General features: G+C 57.9%; 1 protein-coding gene and 1 long non-coding RNA gene across 3 annotated transcripts; one reads left to right on the top strand and one right to left on the bottom strand.

Annotated features, from left to right (window-relative positions):
* Positions 1–433: 433 nt before the first annotated feature.
* Positions 434–4675, bottom strand: LOC137853153 (uncharacterized). Of its 2 annotated transcripts, none has more exons than XR_011094282.1 (3): positions 3538–4675; positions 1037–1133; positions 434–961 (listed from the first exon to the last, which is right to left on the bottom strand). It is a non-coding gene; the product is annotated as an uncharacterized lncRNA (long non-coding RNA). The 2 variants fall into 2 exon arrangements; XR_011094283.1 differs by having other exon boundaries at positions 434–928.
* On the top strand, positions 1621–9574 carry NKX2-2 (NK2 homeobox 2). Its single transcript, XM_068675170.1, has 3 exons — positions 1621–1845; positions 7736–8504; positions 8686–9574. The coding sequence occupies exons 2-3, from the start codon at positions 8246–8248 to the stop codon at positions 9243–9245; spliced, it is 819 nt and encodes a 272-aa protein (XP_068531271.1). The 5' UTR covers positions 1621–1845; positions 7736–8245; the 3' UTR covers positions 9246–9574.
* Positions 9575–17119: the final 7545 nt, after the last annotated feature.

Raw genomic sequence — 17119 nt, 5'->3', positions numbered from 1 at the left:
GGCACAGCTTGCCGCTCACATCACTGGCCACCTTTGTGCCCTCCTCACCCTTGCTCCCCTCCCACAGGTTCCAGCTTGCTTCCCTCGAGCCCTCCTTCACCTACCTCAAATCCTGCTGCTGCAGCCCGGTGCTGCTCCCAGGCTCCCCTCCTCCCAGCACCATTCGTGCAGCTTGGGCACAGCACACTCCCACACAGAGCAGCTGGGGGGGGGGGATGTAGCAAGACATGCCCCAGACATTTGGACTGAATTTCTCTTTATAAAGGCTAAAGACTTTGCAGGTATGTGAATACATATCTAACTATTAGCTTTTTTTTTTTTTTTTTTTTTTTTTTAATTTTTCATCAACAGGATGGTTAGTTTTTCCCAAAAAAACTTCTCTTGGTCAGCAATGCGGGCGCTTTTTTATCCAAGCAAAGCAAGTTTGGCAAAGTTATTAACTGCCCAGAACAAGATCTTTATTGATTACTCTGAGGATCAATCTCCTTATCTGCAGGCTGCTCTGTTAGAGCCGCCTGTGACCAGGGTGTATTTAGCTAAGCGATATCTGACCTGGGCCTTGGAGACTTTCACAGAGGAGTCCAAGGTCTCTCCAGTGTTTTTAAAAATACAGCAGGTGACGGAGAGAATCTAGGTGAGGTGAGATGGAGAAGTCTCTCTGTCACCTTCCCACCAGCCCTAGGAGCGACCAGTGACGCCCGTGCAAGAGGACTTTGAGCTTGGCGGAGGTGGGGAGCTCTCCTGAGGATGCTGAAAGCATGCCTTGGGTCGTGGTGTTTGCAGGTCCCTGGGTTTCAAATGGAGCAGCAAAATCCCTTGGTACATGGGGCTTGACACCCGAAGAGCTACCCTGGCTCTGGCCTGGGGCTGGCAGAATGAGGGGTGGCTGGGGTCCCACCTCACAGCAGGACTGGATGCACTTCCCGAGCTGCAGCATGAGAGGGACAAGAGCAGGGCCAGTCTGGGGGGCACAGGTTATAGGGTGGGGTGCCAAGGAAGCCTCTCCTTATGTGTCTGTGTTTGCAGGGGGCTGTACCTTTAGGAGGATCCGCTGTCAAACTGGTATCACTCTGTCCACAGCTTCAGGAAAGTCAGAGAGCACCACTGGCTCCACTGGCTTTTCTACACCCATCCTATTAAAAAAAGAAAAAAAAAAAAAAGCACAAATAAATAAAATTTCTGCTAAAAGAAAAAGAAAACCAAAGAGGGGCAGGGGAGGGGGGCTGGAGCTGGAGTTGTCTATGGAAACCCAGCTCTAATCTCTGGCAAACCCCCGCTATCAAAGCTTGGATCAGCATATCTAATGTAAACGAGCTTTCACACATAAATAACGTGCCACATCTGGCTATTTGTTTTTTATAGCGTCTTAGCTACCGAGCGATTTATAGAGGGCGAGCTTGTTAAAGAGCAGCCCGGGCTGCCGGGGAAGTTGCCGGCTGCCCGAGGCGGGGCGGGCTGGGAGGTGCGAAGGAGCGGGGTGGCGGCCGGAGTCGGGCCGGCTTCGGGCAGCGCTGGGAGGGGGCAGAAAGCGGCTCCCGGCGTCTTTGGGAAAGGGGGGGGCCGGGGGGAGGGCTCTACCCCCCGGGGGAAGAGGGACGGCTCGGCAGCGGGGCCGGGGCCGGCTTAAAAGAGCCATCCAGGAACCGGCGTGTTTGCGCTTATAACCAATTTATTACCGCCGAACATATGGCCAGTATTTCGCCTGGCGTCACACGCCGGGGAGGAAAGCAAACAGAGCGGGCGATGTAAAGCCGCTGAAGGAGCGGCCGCCCGCACACGGCGGGGACAATGCGAGAGGCGTGGGGCCGCCGCGCTCAGCCCCCGCCCGCCTAGAGCCGGCCGCAGGTGAGCGGGGCGGGGGGGCCGGGGCGGGGGGTCCCCTGGGGCCGGGGGGCTGTAAGGAAGCCTGGGCGGGGGAGCAGCAGGTGGGTTCGTGCCTTTTTGCAGGTGGGTTCGTGCCTTTTTTTTTTTTTTTTTTTTTTTTTTTGGGGCGGGGGGCTGCGGGAAGGCGAGAGGCGGCGCGGGGCGACTGGGGCGCACCGACGGCAGCGCCGCTCCCCGGGCTCCGACGGCGGGGTCTCCCCTTCCCGTCCCGACCCGTCCCGTCGCGTGTGCCCCCCCCCCCCCCAAGCGCCTGGCGGTACCAGCGGCGGGACGGGCAGGGCCGCGGGGCCGGGACGAGCGGCCCCCCCGCCCCGGGGGGGGCCGGGGCAGCGCCCCCGGGCCCGGCAAGGCTGCGGCGGGACACTTCTCGGCTGCGACGGCAGAGTCCGCCAGAGGACCGGGAATGGCCCGGCCGGGCCGCACCGCGCCGCCGGGGGCCGGCCGGCTCTTCCCGCCGCGCCGCTCCCTCCATCCATCCCCGGCCGTGCCTTTCCTGCCTTCTCCTTGCGGCCCCCCCCGCCTGGCAGCCGGGCGGGGCCCCCCTCGCCGCCGTCCCTCTCCCGCAAGGAGCCTTCGCGGCTCCTCCGTGCGCTCCCTCCCCGCGCCCCCCGGTCCGCATGCGGCAGAGCCGGGGCCGGGCTGGCCCTCGAGCCCTCCATGTTGTGCGTGCGGGTGTAAGAAGTAAATTCAGATAAGAAAGTGCTCTCAGGGCCGCGTTTCATCAAGAGCCACAAATCTCCCGCATTCAAATTACCCTTATCGAAACGAGTTGGGTTTTTCGTCGCAAGGAAGAACATTTCTGACAAAGCTTAATCTCATTGGGACACGTTTCATCATTAGGGAGATGGGAACGAATACAGCCGGGGGGCTCGCTGGGGGGGACGAAACGTTTGGCCGGGAAATAAAACGGTTATAATAGAGTGGAACGGGAAGAGAGGCCCCGGGCCAGGCTTACAGCTTGGGCCGGAAGGAAAAACTAAATAAGACAAACAAATAGCTGGGCCGGGTGGCTGCGAGGTGCGGGGGCTTCAATCTGCCGGCTTTGTGCTAGCACGCATCGCGCTAACAAACTGCCTCGCGCTGGCATTGCCTCCGACTCTACTGGCAATATTTTCAAAGATCTCATTAAAGTGCATTTATCAAAGCCCTAACATGTGCCCTCCGGCTCCGACATAACCCCATTAGCCCCCAGGGAGGAGGGGGAAAATCCGAATTTCTATTACAACTCGCCACCTCGGGAGGTTGCCTGGGGGGTTGACTATATCTAGATCTACAAATTTATAAGTAATATCGGTGAATTTGAAGGATTTCTCCGTCTTTGAAGCTTCAGGGGAAAGAGGGAGTAATCGTGAGAATAGGGAAGCTCATTTAGATTCCTATGTCCTGGAGAAGATTTAATTGTCTCCGGGAGAAAGGCAGGCCGGCGTGGGGATTTTGGGGGGTAGCGCCGATTTCTCCCGAGCCTCGATAGGGAAGGCTGCTGCCGGCTCCCTTTCTGTATGCGGGGGAATCTTCCCCCTTTTTCTCCTCTCTCGTCCCCCCCCCCCCCTCTTTTTTTTTTTTTTTTTTTTTTACCTCCCACCAAAAACCATCATTAACGCCTTTGTTAATACAATTTTTTCAGCCAGGAACAGAGAAGGGAATTTCACCCACCAGAAACTCCGAGCCCATCACGATTAAGTTCCTGAAAGCCACGGAGGATTCAGAGGGCCCCGGTTCCCCGTGATTTCAGGAAATCCGATTTTTTGTTTTATTTTTTTTATTTTTTTTTTTGTAGCGGTCCGCGGGCAAGGTAACCCGGCTGCGGGCTCCCCGAGCCTCCCCGCGGCCGCTGCTGAGCTCCGGGGCTGGAAGCGGCCGCGGTGCCCAGGCGAAGGCAATTTCTCGCCGCCTGTGCGGAGCTCGCGTAGGGCAAAGCTAGAAGTGACAGGGTGGTGGTGGCTGTTTTTATCACCGACAAAAGATGTCTTCTCTTAATGACGCAGCCCTCCTTTCCCCCGTAAAACAAAGGCGGTATTGCTTAGCGGGGATGCTCCTCAGGTGAATCCCCTAATAACAATTATCAGGAACTACGCTTCCCTTCCCCTGTTTATTTCAAGTGTAGCTCATTCTAAGAGATAAAATAAACCTGTTCCCCTAACAAAGGCTTTGTGCGGGCTTCGCTTAACGAGCGGCAAGGTGCAGTTCTTTTTATTTGTTTATTTGTGGTCTGGAGTGAAGGAAAACAATAGCTCGCACCTTTGGTCTAATCAGACAATAAACTAATCCACTTGACGGCTGTTATCGGAGATGCGATGTGGCGATGGGTTAGAGGTCAGCGCGAACGAGCTGCACAGGGACGGGAGGAGCAGCGGAAGACTCCTGTCAAGCATCTCCGCGTTCATTTATACACATATTACATCTTATTGCATATAGTGGATGTGTATGATATCACTCGCCGGGGAGGGGGACGAAGCGTCGGTGGCTTAAAACGGTGGCAAACGGCTGGTGCTCCGGAGCGAGCAGAGCCCAGGCTCCGCGGAGCAGCTTTTCCCCGCTGGCCGGCGGAGGACGGCAGTTCGCCGCCCCAAAACCGCGGCCCCTGGCCGGGAGGTGTCGGCCAGCCGCGGCCGCCTGCTCCGCAGCCCCACGCGTGTCCGCGGAGCTGCGGGGAGCGCCGGCCGCCCCGCGCACGCCGCCGCCGCCTCTCAGGGATCACAGCAGCTGAGAGCCGCTCAGAAGGGCTCTTTTCCCCTCTTATCCCCCACCAAGTGTCTCTTCCCCCTCTCTGGGGGGGGGGAAAAAAAGAAAAAAAAAAAAAAAAAAAGAAAGGGAAATGGAGAGAAGGGGAAGGGAAGAGCTTTAACGCAGCCAAATTCTGCAGCCGCCGCCCGCCGGGGTGGGGGCTCCCCGCGCCGCTCGGGGGGGGGCGGTGGAGGGAGGGCGAATGCGGGCTGTTTGAGCTACCTGCGAAAGTAAACAGGTAAACACTCCCCCGCTCCTAGAGGGCACTTGTCCTGAAGTACAGCCACTTAGCCTGTGTACACGCACCTCACCTCCAGCCTCTTGTTGGCTTGTGCAAACAGCCCCTCTGGCCGCGGGGCTGGGGCTCAAATTCCGCCAGGCCGGGCCGGGCAAACCAGCCAGGCCCCCGGCCCCTTGCTCCCCCTCTCCCAGCAGCCGGGGGCGCTCTGCGGGGTCCCCCCGCCTCGTTCCCCCTGCGTGACTGGTGGGGCGGGGGCGGCCGGTTCCGTGGGGGCTCCGGGAGGGGAGGGCAGCGCAGCGTGGACAGGCACAGAGGGCTGCGGGGAGCGTGTCGCGATCGCGGGCTCCCCAGCCCAGTGGCGACAGCCGCCGACCTGCCGTCGGGTTTTCCCCCTCGAGGCCCGGCGACTCCCGGCCCCACGGCCCCTCGTGACGTCAGAGGGCCCGAGCGGCTCTTACGTCACGCCCCGCCCGTGACGTCACGCCCGCAGCTGGCTCGGTGCCCACGCGTGGGGGCCGCCCGCGGCTGCCTCCGGCCCCGCGTGGCCCGGGCCCGCTCCCGGGGCTTTGTGCGGGCCCACAAGGGAGCTTTGTTCCCCGCCGCCCCCAGAACCTGGCCGCCCGCGCCGGCTCCCCCCGGGGAGGCCCCTCCGCCCCCCCCCCCCCACCGCCGCCTCCCGTGGCCGTGGGGCCGCCGCCGCCCCCCTGCAGCCCCCGGCGGTCGGCAGCCGCCGCCTGCCTGCTGCGGCGTTTGCGCGGCCATTTGCCTTGGGTAGTGGGGTGCCTTGGGGCGGCGTTTCTGATTTTTATTTGTGTGTGTGTTTATCCTTTTCCTCGAGTTTTGGGGGTCTTGGCTTTTATCCGCAAGGCCGAGACTCCCGGCCGCACCGAGCGCCCCGCTGCCCCTTCATTCGGGACCTTTCGTCGCCGACACGCCGCTTGTCGCGACTGTCCCCCTTCTTGCTGCTGGACCCGAAGCCCCATCCTGCCCCATCGGGGCGAAACGCGGCCGCCGCCCCCGCGCCGGCAGGTCGGGCCGGGGCCATAAAAGGGTCTCTAGGGCCGGGATGAGGCCAGCCACGAGGACAAATCCCCCAGCTCGGGGAGCTGCCCAGGCCCCTCCCCGCGGGGGAAGGAGAGTCGCGGGGGAGAGCCCACAAGAAGGGGTTCCCGTAATATCGAGGAAGGACTCCGAAATGGATGAAGAGATAGCCATTGAGTGCGGTTGAATACCATGACAACTAGGAACAACCTCAGATTTATTCCCAACAGTTAGGACACATTGAAAGAGGGCGTCAATCACGTATTATTTCGCCACTGAAATAAATGCAAAAACTGCGCCGAGACAAAGGGTTCCAACAGAAGCCGGACATTTGTCTACATTGCGGACATTGTCTCCAGCTTAGCCATAGGGTTGTATTTGTGTTTGCGCGGGTCCGACCACCCAGGATGTGCTCAGGGGCTCGCTTAAAAAAAAAAAAAAAAAAAAAAAAAAAAATCCCTGGGCATTGTCAGCCACATCACATACTTTATGGGAGGCAGGCTGGGGGCTGGGGGAGGAAAGATGGGGGGAGCGGGGAGGGAGAGGAGGGGAAGATGCGGATAAATTGATCGGCAAATAGGAGGATGTCTGAGGGACCGTCTTCCTCTCTGCCCACCGCTTCCAGCCCGACTCCCACTGCCTCCTGCGGGAAGACAAACTCAGACAACTTTTCTTTCCCAGAAATAAAGGTGGCGGTGAGAAGCCCGTGCCCAGATTTTAGCCCCCGGCCCTAGGCTGCTTCAGGGACCAGGAAGGTGCGGGCCGGGCACGGCGAAGGGCGCGCACGGCCGAGCAGGGTCCTTTTGGGGTGTAGGAAAGGGGGTGGCGGTGCTAAAATAGCAGTCGGTGTCGGGCCGACAGGGGCGGCAGGGGCTGGGAAGGGAGCGGGCAGGGGGAGGCCGCGGCCGCGCAGCGCCGGGACCCGCGGCCGGGGACACCTGCAGGGACCGCCTCGGGAACAGCCAGCCCTCCTCCAGCCTCCTCCTTCCACAGGTCCTGGAACAGAAATAGTGATAAGAATTAAATGGAAATAAAATAAAAATGCAGGCAGTCGTATTTGAAAGTCCGTTGGGCTCCAGCCCGTTACATTAACCAGACGGGTCGGGTTCCGTTCCCCTGGAAGAAAGAGGCAAAATCACGGAGACCTCTTCAAATAAAGCCCCCCCGCCAACGCTCCCCCCCCCTAATCGCGTAGCAGATCTCTCCGGGTCGTGACTGACGATAGCATTTTGCCAGTTCTGTTAATTTCGGAGCGTACTAGAATCAATTACTCGCTGTTTAATTTCCAGCGTTCATCCTTAAGCCTCAACCAAAATATTGACCTAGGCGGTTTAGATAAGTTGGTCCCCTGCCATCTGAGCCGCGCCGTGCTTCGGCCCCGCGCCACGGGCGGGGGTCTCGGGTGGGCCGGGAGGGAGATGCTGCCGGGGGGGGCGGAGAGCGGGCAGGCGGCCTGAGGCTCCTCGCCCCCCCCCCACTCCACCCCCCGATTTTTTGGTTTTGTTAGCTGCTTTTCAAGGCAGGAAAAACACACTTTGGAGTGTGCGGAATATCGGGCTGGTGCGAGGCTCTTTGTATGTAAATAGTGTGTTTAATAAAAAAAAAAAGAATTCACACACTCCCTCTCTCTCTCTCGCGCACACACGAGGAAGGGCCCTCCCCACGCCGGTAATTAACTGACACGTTATACCACTCATCACCAATGGTGGAAGCTCGGAGCTCGCCCAAAACCCGCAATTTCGCATCTGCAAACACTGTCTTCATCCACTTGACTTCCAAGACCCGCCCACACGTGGCCAACCTTTCCCGGGTTTAATGTATTTTTTTTCTCCCTCCTCTCGGCAGGTTCATGTGTGGGGACCAGCCTTATATGGACTGTTCGCTCCAGCAATGGCTTGTTTTTTTCAAGCGGCAGGCACGGGTTCGGGGTGTTTAAGCAAGATCCAGAAGTGATCCTTTTTTTTACCTCTTTTTTTCCTCTTTTTTTTTTTTTTTTTTTTTTTTTTTTGTGTGTGCGTCTTTCCCCCTTTCCCCTGGAGTTACAAACTATTTTCGAAGCCAGCTGCTGCTCCTGCTCTCCGAATTTCCCCCGCGGCAGAAGGAGCCTGCAGAAACCCTGAGATCCACCGCCGCGGCCGGGGCTCCTCTTGCTCTCTTTCGCGCAGCCCCCCCCGGTTATTTTTTCGCCGTGTTTTTTTCCTTCTCCGCGCCTCCCCCCCCCACCCCCACCCCCCCCGGCCGCCGTGTGCGTGGTGTGCCTTGGTGTCGCCGCTGCCCCGTGTGTGCGTGCGCGCGGGTGACACGGCGGCTCGGCAAGCTGCTCCTCCAAGTCCCCTGCCCCAATTTGCCCGGACCATGGCTCTGACCAACACAAAGACGGGCTTTTCCGTGAAGGACATCCTGGACCTCCCCGACACCAACGACGAGGACGGTTCCGCCGCGGAGGGCGGCGAGGAGGAGAGCGAAGCGCCGGAGCCCCCCAAGAAAGCGGGCGTTCTGGGACAGACCCCCTTGGACACTGTTCAGGCGCTGCCCCTGAAGAGCCCCTTCTACGACAACAGCGACAACCCCTACACGCGCTGGCTGGCGAGCGCCGAGGGCATCCAGTACTCCCGTGAGTGCGGCGGGCTCGGGGGCCCGGGGGCGGGGGGCGGCCGGGACGAGCCCCCGGGGGCGGGAGGGGGCCGGGGGCCCGGGGCTCGCCCCGCGCGGGGCCGGGCGGGCGGCGCGTCCCGGGGCGGGCGGTGCCGTCGGGGCCCGCTGACGGCGCCTCTCTTCTCCGCCGCTCCCCGCAGTGCACGGGCTCACGGCCGGCGGCGGCGGCCCGGACGCCGCCGCCAAGTCCCCGGAGCCGTCGGCCGACGAGTCGCCCGACAACGAGAAGGAGGCGGCGGGCGGCGGGGACGCGGGGAAGAAGAGGAAGAGGAGGGTGCTCTTCTCCAAGGCGCAGACCTACGAGCTGGAGCGGCGGTTCCGGCAGCAGCGGTACCTGTCGGCGCCCGAGCGGGAGCACCTGGCCAGCCTGATCCGCCTGACGCCCACGCAGGTGAAGATCTGGTTCCAGAACCACCGCTACAAGATGAAGCGGGCCCGGGCCGAGAAAGGTATGGAAGTGACTCCTCTTCCTTCCCCGCGGCGGGTGGCCGTGCCGGTCTTAGTCAGGGACGGCAAGCCCTGCCACACGCTCAAAGCTCAGGACTTGGCAGCCGCGACTTTCCAGACGGGAATCCCCTTCTCCGCCTATAGCGCCCAGTCTCTACAGCATATGCAATACAACGCCCAGTACAGCGCGACCAGCAACCCCCAGTACCCCACAGCACACCACTTGGTACAGGCTCAGCAATGGACTTGGTGAACGCTGGAGGAGAGCGCGCACACACGCACACGTCCCACGCGCGCAACCTCCCGCACGCACACACACGCAAAAAAGGAGGAAAAAAATAAAGAGAGAGAGAGAGAGACAGACAGACTGATGCTCCAAAAAGAAAATCAAACCTACAGGGGAAGGAATGGAGAGGGAAACGCTATTACTATTATTATTATTATTATTGCTATTATTATTATTATTATGTTTTGTTGGTTTTGGTTTTGTTGGTTTTGGTTTTGTTTTGTTTTGTTTTGTTTTGTTTTTTTCCCTCTCCTGTTTCTTTTCCCCTCCATTTCTGGGGGGCTCGGTTTCATTTCGGGGGGAGGCGGGGGGAAGGGAGGGGAGGTGTTTTTGTGCGTCATTGTTTACAGAATTTTTTGCGCCATTCACAGTGGTCCTGTCTACCTACAACTAAAATAAAAAGGGGGGGGAGGGTCGTCAGAATAATAATAATAATAAAAAAAAAAAAAAAGAAAAAAAAAGAATAAAAACCCCGGTGCTCCTGTGGTTTTGTGAGGTGCGTCTGGACGCTGAGAGCGCGGCTGCCGGCCTCGGCAGCGCCGTGCAGAGCCCCCCGAAACGGAGAGATCGATTTCTTCCCTTCTGGCACGATTTTGCCTGTGCGTAATTCCCGACAACTATTAGCAGGGGTATTTTTAGAAATCGGTGTTGGTATTGCCGCCGGATGCAACAGCCAGGGCTTTCCTTCTGCTTTGCCTTACCCGGGGCCGCGCACGGCTATTCCCGGGAAGCCGGGGGCACAAGGAGAGGAGACGCAGCCGAAACCTGCCGCCCGCCGCCACGGGAGAGCCCGGCGCAGGAGCTGTGTGCAAACAGGGCCCTTCCACATTTTACTACGAATTTTAGTAGAAACGCTGCTTTGGGATTTTTATTTATAGGAAAGGAAAAGGAAAAGGAAAAGGAAAAGGAAAAGGAAAGGAAAGGAAAGGAAAGGAAAGGAAAGGAAAGGAAAGGAAAGGAAAGGAAAGGAAAGGAAAGGAAAGGAAAGGAAAGGAAAGGAAAGGAAAGGAAAGGAAAGGAAAGGAAAGGACGGAGAGTGACGCCGAGCCCCGGTTTTGTTTGGACTTCGCGCCGCCACCTCCTCCTCCCCGCCGGCCCCGGCGCCGGTTTTGGGGACGCGTTGGGGCCAGGCTGGGGATGGCGGGGCCCGGCAGGGAGACCCCCGGGAGGGGGCTGGGGTCCCACCGCTCCCGCCCTGCGCCGGCAACTTTTGCCCCGGCAGCGGCTCTGCCTCGGGCCGGGCTCTGCCGCCGCCGCGGCCGGGAGAGGAGCAGAGGCAGCGGGGCTTTTGCTACCGGCACCGCCACTTTCCCACGCCGCAGGACCACCCCCTCCGGTAGCCGGGGTCCCTCGGCGGGGGGAGGCTGTCGCCACAGATGCCTCCCCCGAGCTGGCGGAGCGCGGAAACTTCGGGGCTACACCGGGGCGCGAGCGGGAGGGCGAAAGAAAGGGTTAACGCCTGCCGGGGTGAGGGAGGACACCCTAAAATAGAGGCTGGGGGGAAAGACGGCGGGCACCCAGCGCTGCCTGGGGACACCCGGTCCTCTCGGGCAGAGCCGCGGGACGTGAGCGCTCGTATCCTCACCGCTCTCTCCCTCTCCCGCTCCGCGATTTTAGGCTGCCGGAGGTACCACAAATATCTATTTTTACAGCCTCTTCTGGTGCGACGGGGCCGGGCAGCTCCCGCCCCGTCCCGCCGGGCCGAGCAGCGCGCAGAGCGGCGGACAGCCGGGACCGGCGGCCCCGGGGGGGGGGTCCGCGCCCCTCCGCGGGCAGCGAAGGGCCGGCACAGCCACCGCGCTCGGGACTGCCTTCCTTTCCTTTTTCTTTCCTTTTCCCCTTCTTTTCCCTTTTTCTCCCTCTCTCACCCGCCCGGAACGCCAGTGGCCGGGGAGCGGCCCCGACGCCCAGCGCCAGGCGCGGGAGTGCAGGAAAATGCTCACTTTCTAAGCCACCCCCTCACCCCCCTCCCCGTTTTCTTTCCCCCAGGCTCTGCTAAGTCTATAAAACCAGTTGTGTGGCCCTAACCTCCGTGGCCTTATATCTCCCATGCTGCCGGGCCAGCTCCGGGCAGTCTATCTTTGCACAATATACAGTAGACTTCACAAAACAGCACAATGGGGGAGGCAGGGAGGTGAGCATGTTAGAGGCGTGCATATTAAGGAGCCGGAGGCAAAGGCAGCCAGGGTTGGGCTGGGCCGGAGGGGGGAGAAAAAAAAAAAAAAAGGAGAGACAGTTTGGGGGGGGTGGGCCCCCTCCCTGCGCCTTCCTTCTCTTCTACCCCACCCCCCCTCCGCCCCCTTCCCTCTTTTTAGGGCCTTTCAATTCATTTATCGGAGGCAGTACATCTCGGAGTCAGGGAGCAGTGTCCTTTGCGTTTTGTTACGGCTGTCACTCGTGCTCATTGTTAGGCATGTTCTACATGTTGTATCCCATATGGCCAGCTGGGCCGGGGGATCCCTCACAAAACCCAAATTGTGCCCAGCTTTCAAAACCAGCATTGTTGTCTGTGAAAGGAAGACGAATTAAAAATTCGTGCTATATCTATTCTCGTAAAAAAAAAAAAAAAAAAAAAAAAAAAGGAAAAGGGAAAAAGAACCCCTCTCTCTTTCTCTCCCTCTCTCCCTCGCTCTCCCTCTCTCTTTGAAGAATAACAGAGGCCCTCCTTTTCTCCCGGTCCCGCTGACAAGTTCGCCCCTCGCTGCGCAGGAGCCTCGCCTCGGCTCGCCTCCCCCGGCGCATCCCGCTCCGCGCCCGGCCGGCCCCGCAGCCGCTCGGGGCGCACACAAGGGCGCATTCAGCCTCTAATGTTATGCAGCCCGGCAGCGCCGCGCTGACCAAGTCCCGGTCCTTTCCAGAGAACTGTCTCTCTCTTGTCCTAGCTCCTCGTTGTGCAAGTCAGGCGATTAGAGAGAGAGAGAAAAAAAAAAAAAAAAAAAAGAGACAGAAGGAAAGAAAGAAAGGCAGAAAAAGCAAAAAGCAATCATCCTTGACGCTTCCACCGCCCCCCACGCAGCCGGGGGGTGGCTGGGGTTGATCCGCTGTGGGAGCGGGCCCGGAGAGGGGAGAGGAGACTTCACCTGGGCTCCGGGCCCCGGGCACCCCAGGACCCTTCCCACCCGTTTGGCCGAAGCCCCCCGCACCCGGCCGGCGGCAGCGGGCACTGCGGGGGCTGCACCTTCGCCTCCTGCCCTGCTCCGCTCCTCGTCCTCCTCCCCTTCTTCCTCCAGCCTCTCGAAGGGCAGCAACTCTTTAGGCGAATCAGATAACCTGATAATGAGCTGGAAGCCCCGTTAAGCCCTGGAAATAACTTACTTTCGTCACCTATTGACTGTTTGGCTTAGTTTGGAACCGGTGTGGATTTTTCGGGTCTTTTCAAGAGAGCTGGTCAATGAAAAGCTAATCCAATATTTACCGACTATAAGAACAATTCTCGGCGGTGTTTATTAAGGGGCCGGCGGGGAAGGGCTTCCGGGGGCGGGGGAGAGCCGGGGCCGTCCACCCCCCCACCCTCCCCCCCCCGCCGTGGCCGGTGCCCCCGGGGCGGCGAGATGCGGCCCTACGGGAACGCGCTCCTGTGCGCGGGCGCGCATCGCCGCCCCGTAGCCCCGCACCCAAACCCGCAGACCCCCCCCCCCCCCGAGCCAAACGGCCTCGCTATCCTTCCGCAGAGGAAACAATTTCGGGGTTTATTGCTCCCTGCAGCTGCGGGGATTTGCCTGGTGATTTGCCTGCTGCCTTTTTTTTTTTTTTTTTTTTTTTTTTTTTTTCTAATTTTCCTGCAGCGCGGCCGCTGGGAGGCAGCAAAGCCCCGCGTAGGGCGCCGCGGAGCCCCGCGGAGCCGGCCGGGGCGGGGAGGCGGCGGGGACCGGGCATCTCCGTGCCGGGGGCCGGGGGGAGCTGAGGCGGTGGGCACCGGCCCCCGCCCCCTCCCGACGGGACGGCCGCACGGCGGCGCTGCCGGACAAGGGACGCGCCGTCGGGGCCGCCGCCCCCCCGGCGCCCGTCGGGAGCCACGATGGGGAAACGGCCGTCCCCTAATCGCGACCCGGCGCAAAGAGACACAGAAGCGGGGCCCCCGGTAGCCCGATTTGTTGGCACAGCTACCCGACGTGGGACCCCCCCCCCCCTCTCCGGGAGCCCACGTTTCACCTCCAGTCCGAGCACCAAGGGTGCAGGGGGACGGAGGAGACAGCGAGGATGGGTGCATGGTGCTGACAGCACAGTGCTCAGCCTCTTCTACCCGCTGCCTGAAGTCAAAGCAGGGGCAAGTACGTGGATAGCCATGGCTGCCTTCATTGCTCATACACTTTGGGGCATTGAGGCACCATTTTTCCCTGTGCTCTGGCCTATTGGGTTTCTTGCGTTAGCTAGAGCAAAGTCTAAAAGGATGCCAATACCCACATTTTGTGTCAAAACCAAGGCCAGCCTCCGGTTTTGTCCCCTCTTCTGGCATTTGAAAGTACCAGAGCAGTCAGGACAGCCCTGTAACCCCATTTGGAAGTGAAATGGAATGAGTGGTGGCTCTCGTTGCTGGGAGCAGCACGGTCTGTTCACCCCCAGGCTGACCCTGCTGGGGTGCTTCAGCAGGGACCACAGCCCTCACCTCCCCCAGGCACACCCCCACAGCAGCCAGCCTGCTGCTTTCCCCAGGACAGAGCACAAGCGCTCTTTAGAAGAGGGAGATCCCCATTTCTTTCCCAGGACATCACCCTGCTCCAGCCCCAGAAATATTGATCCTTCTTTAGAGACTTACCCACTCCACGCTTATTTCTCTCCAGATGATCCATATCTAATTTTTGCATTTATTTTGGTAAACAGCAAGGCTTTAGTTCAGTAAGTAAGCCAAGCAAGCTCCAGGATTTGACACTCCCTTTAAAACGTAGATCTTCCTTGGAAAGTGAACGTTCACACTTGAACCCCCCTACTCTCACCCATCCCATAGACAGCTGCCGTTTCTTGCAGAACCAAAACATGGTGCCTAATGGCACTTTGTAAATAAGGAACACACAGTTCTGGCTTTTCTCCACCCGCATGTGGAACACAGAAGCACACAGAGCAGCACCTGGTGGCTGGAGGCACCAGGGTCCAGCTACCCATCAGAGGCACCTACCTGGCCCCATGCTGGGTTTTGGCAGGCCCACAGCCAGCACTCCCGCACCCGCTGTCCTGCCTTCTCCCGGCTGCCTCAGCCTCACCTGCTTCCTGAAGGTAGCACCCCAGGGCCACTTATGCCACCCATACCAGCTGCCCCCCAAAACCCTTGATCAACAGGCAGGTTTCCAGAGGCCTGGAATGCTGCTCCAGTGCGAGGGACAGGCATTGGGCTGGGAAACGAGGACAGGAGACCAACGCCAGGCAGCTGGGTGCGCAGTCTTTCCCTCCTGCAGGCACCCCAGGCCAACAGCACAGCCCACAGCACTCTGCAAGCTTGGCTGGTCACAGAATATAAAAAGCCTTTCCCACAGATAACAAGGAGGGTCTGAGAGCAGCGTGCTCTTCCCTTCCCCTACCACAGGTATGTGCTGGCATGAAAATCTAACAAATTATTTCTCAAAGTTTTACACATCAGGCAAAAGTCATCTAAAAACATGACTCACATCTCCTTTTAATGGTTAGGTGTTTTATTGTTTTACACAAATAAGGTTAGAACAGTCAGAGATAACTGGGATGCATACAATGGCCCCTAATTCCACTTACACATTGGGGATTTAACTGCCAGGAACCTTCTCAATGCTACCAATAGGAAACATTCAAAATGCAATGTACAAATCAGAGAGTTCAGAACAACCTGCCTGGAATTGCTGCAGATTGACTTAAGCAAACATCAGAGTCCCTCAATTCTTCATAGAGATCTGCTGTATTTCATGGGGTTTAGTACCATTTCAGGGAGAAAGTTATCCATCAGGAAAACTGCAAGCAAAGCTGCTCAGAATAAATTGTGTAAAACAGTGTTATCACAGCCTGGTCTGGTCAAACAGGCTGAACTATTTCAGCTGTTTAAGGAAAGAGTACCTTAGAACAGCGTATATGTATTCTGACAGCTCTTGGTTTTTAGTGCCAAGAACACAAACCAGCAGTATACCAGTTAAACTCAGAGACAAAACCTCAAGGATTCAAGCACCCCCTCTGACCCCAGGAAGTACATAAAATGGGGGAGATTTGGGGGGCTTAAAGGCTCAGGACCCTTTTAGCATCTAAGGTCACATACACACCAGTAAAATAAAAGCGGTGATTACTCCTGGGACATGCAGCTCTACAGCACCAGGTAGCCAGGAGAGGCCCTGCTCTGCCCCAGCTGTAGGAGCACCATTTCCATGCCACCCCTGAGCTCAGGGCAGGCACGGTGTTCCTATCCTTTGGTCACACCACTGATGGGAGCGCCCACTGGGGCTGATGGAGGTGTGCAGGTTGCAAACAGCATGCAGCAGAGCTTCCTCTCCCCACAGCCTTCAGGATGTGCTGCCCACGTCTTGCAGGAAAAAGAGTCCTCTGCAGGGAATAAAAAAAAAAAAAAAAAAAAAGCAACAGCTGTGAGAACCTAAGTCAAAGCATACTGTGGTGCCTTATATTGAGTTGGGTATGGACCAGCCATGGAGTGACCCTAGAAGACCCATTTGCACACTATGAATGACCTCTAACCCGGCCGTATCTTGCCTTAAATGCAAGATGAAGCATTACCTTTGTCAAAACACACACAGAGCTCAGCTTGCATCACATGTATGCAAAGGTTTTGGGAACTCCCACAGCTTCCTCCCACCTGGAGAGGGGCTGTGGCACTGTGCCAGCCCCATCACCTTCCTGCCCAGGCAAGGCAATAAGTGAGGAGGGGAAGGGAACTCTTACCAATGATTTCCAAAGACAAAGGCTTTAAGGTCAAAAGAAAAACTTGCCCGTTACTTCAAAAAGCATCCCACAAGCCATGAGTAGGGGTGGAACTTTCCTTTGATGGTCCTGTTTAGAGTTAGGTGACAGCCAGGCAAAAATCCACTACAAAAGAGAATTCAGTGTAATCATGAGCAGTGACTTTCAGTAGCAGCTGCATGCTGCATTTTTCAGAAAACTGCTTAATTTGTTCTTGTCAAGTGAGGCCACTTAAAACTCCATATTATGGGCAAAAGCACAACTGAAACTTGCCTACCTTTTTGTATTTCGGCTCTCTTTTAAGGTAAGCATTTCAGAAAGAGGCAGAAATAAAGCTCAACTCAGGCTCAACAAAGAACATCCAAGCTGATTAAGAAGATGGAAAGAGAGAAGCTGTCACCACCCATGCTGCACCAGCAGGCTGCCACAGTGCATTTTGTGTGGGGTAATGCCCCAGTAAGGCAACCACCTGGGAAAGAGAGAGGTGTCAAAGACCTGGGGACAGCAACTTGCTGGGGAGAGATTACTGAATGGATCACAGAATTGGCCTAAAATGGCAGAGAAGCTGTAACATTGACAGCAATTTTGCCCTTTTACAGTCCAGGACACTTTGGATTTACCCCCCCTTTTTTCAATTCTTGCTGAATTGTGCACTTTTGTGTTTGCAAACTGCCTCGCGGCACAACACGATGATTCAGCTGCAGCCTTGGGTCCGTGTCAGCACATGGCCTGTCCAAACCCACTGTGGGACAGGTAAGTGACTGCCAGCTGGTAATCATGACCTTACCGTCCTCGCAGTGAGCACAGCTTTGCAGGAGAGGCTGGGGAAGGAAGTTACTGTGGCCATTGCACACTACCTCTGGGGAAAAAAGCACCTGAACATCACACTCCATCCAGACAGCTATGGGTCCACCTTCTGCCGGCCCCAAACCCTCTGAAGATGCTTAATAACTTCTTTAATGAAGGCTTCTGCCTTC

This window comes from Anas acuta, chromosome 3 (assembly GCF_963932015.1).
Source record: "Anas acuta chromosome 3, bAnaAcu1.1, whole genome shotgun sequence".
Lineage (NCBI taxonomy): Eukaryota > Metazoa > Chordata > Aves > Anseriformes > Anatidae > Anas > Anas acuta.
Note: the sequence above shows the minus strand (reverse complement) of the source record. Positions and strands in the feature narration are given on the sequence as shown.

Bases quoted from the DNA above. Each gene is read 5' to 3' on its own strand.
- NKX2-2 (XM_068675170.1), top strand. From the start codon at position 8,246: ATGGCTCTGACCAACACAAAGACGGGCTTTTCCGTGAAGGACATCCTG. The intron at 8,505-8,685 runs GTGAGTGCGGCG...CGCTCCCCGCAG, and splicing joins CGAGGGCATCCAGTACTCCC to TGCACGGGCTCACGGCCGGC.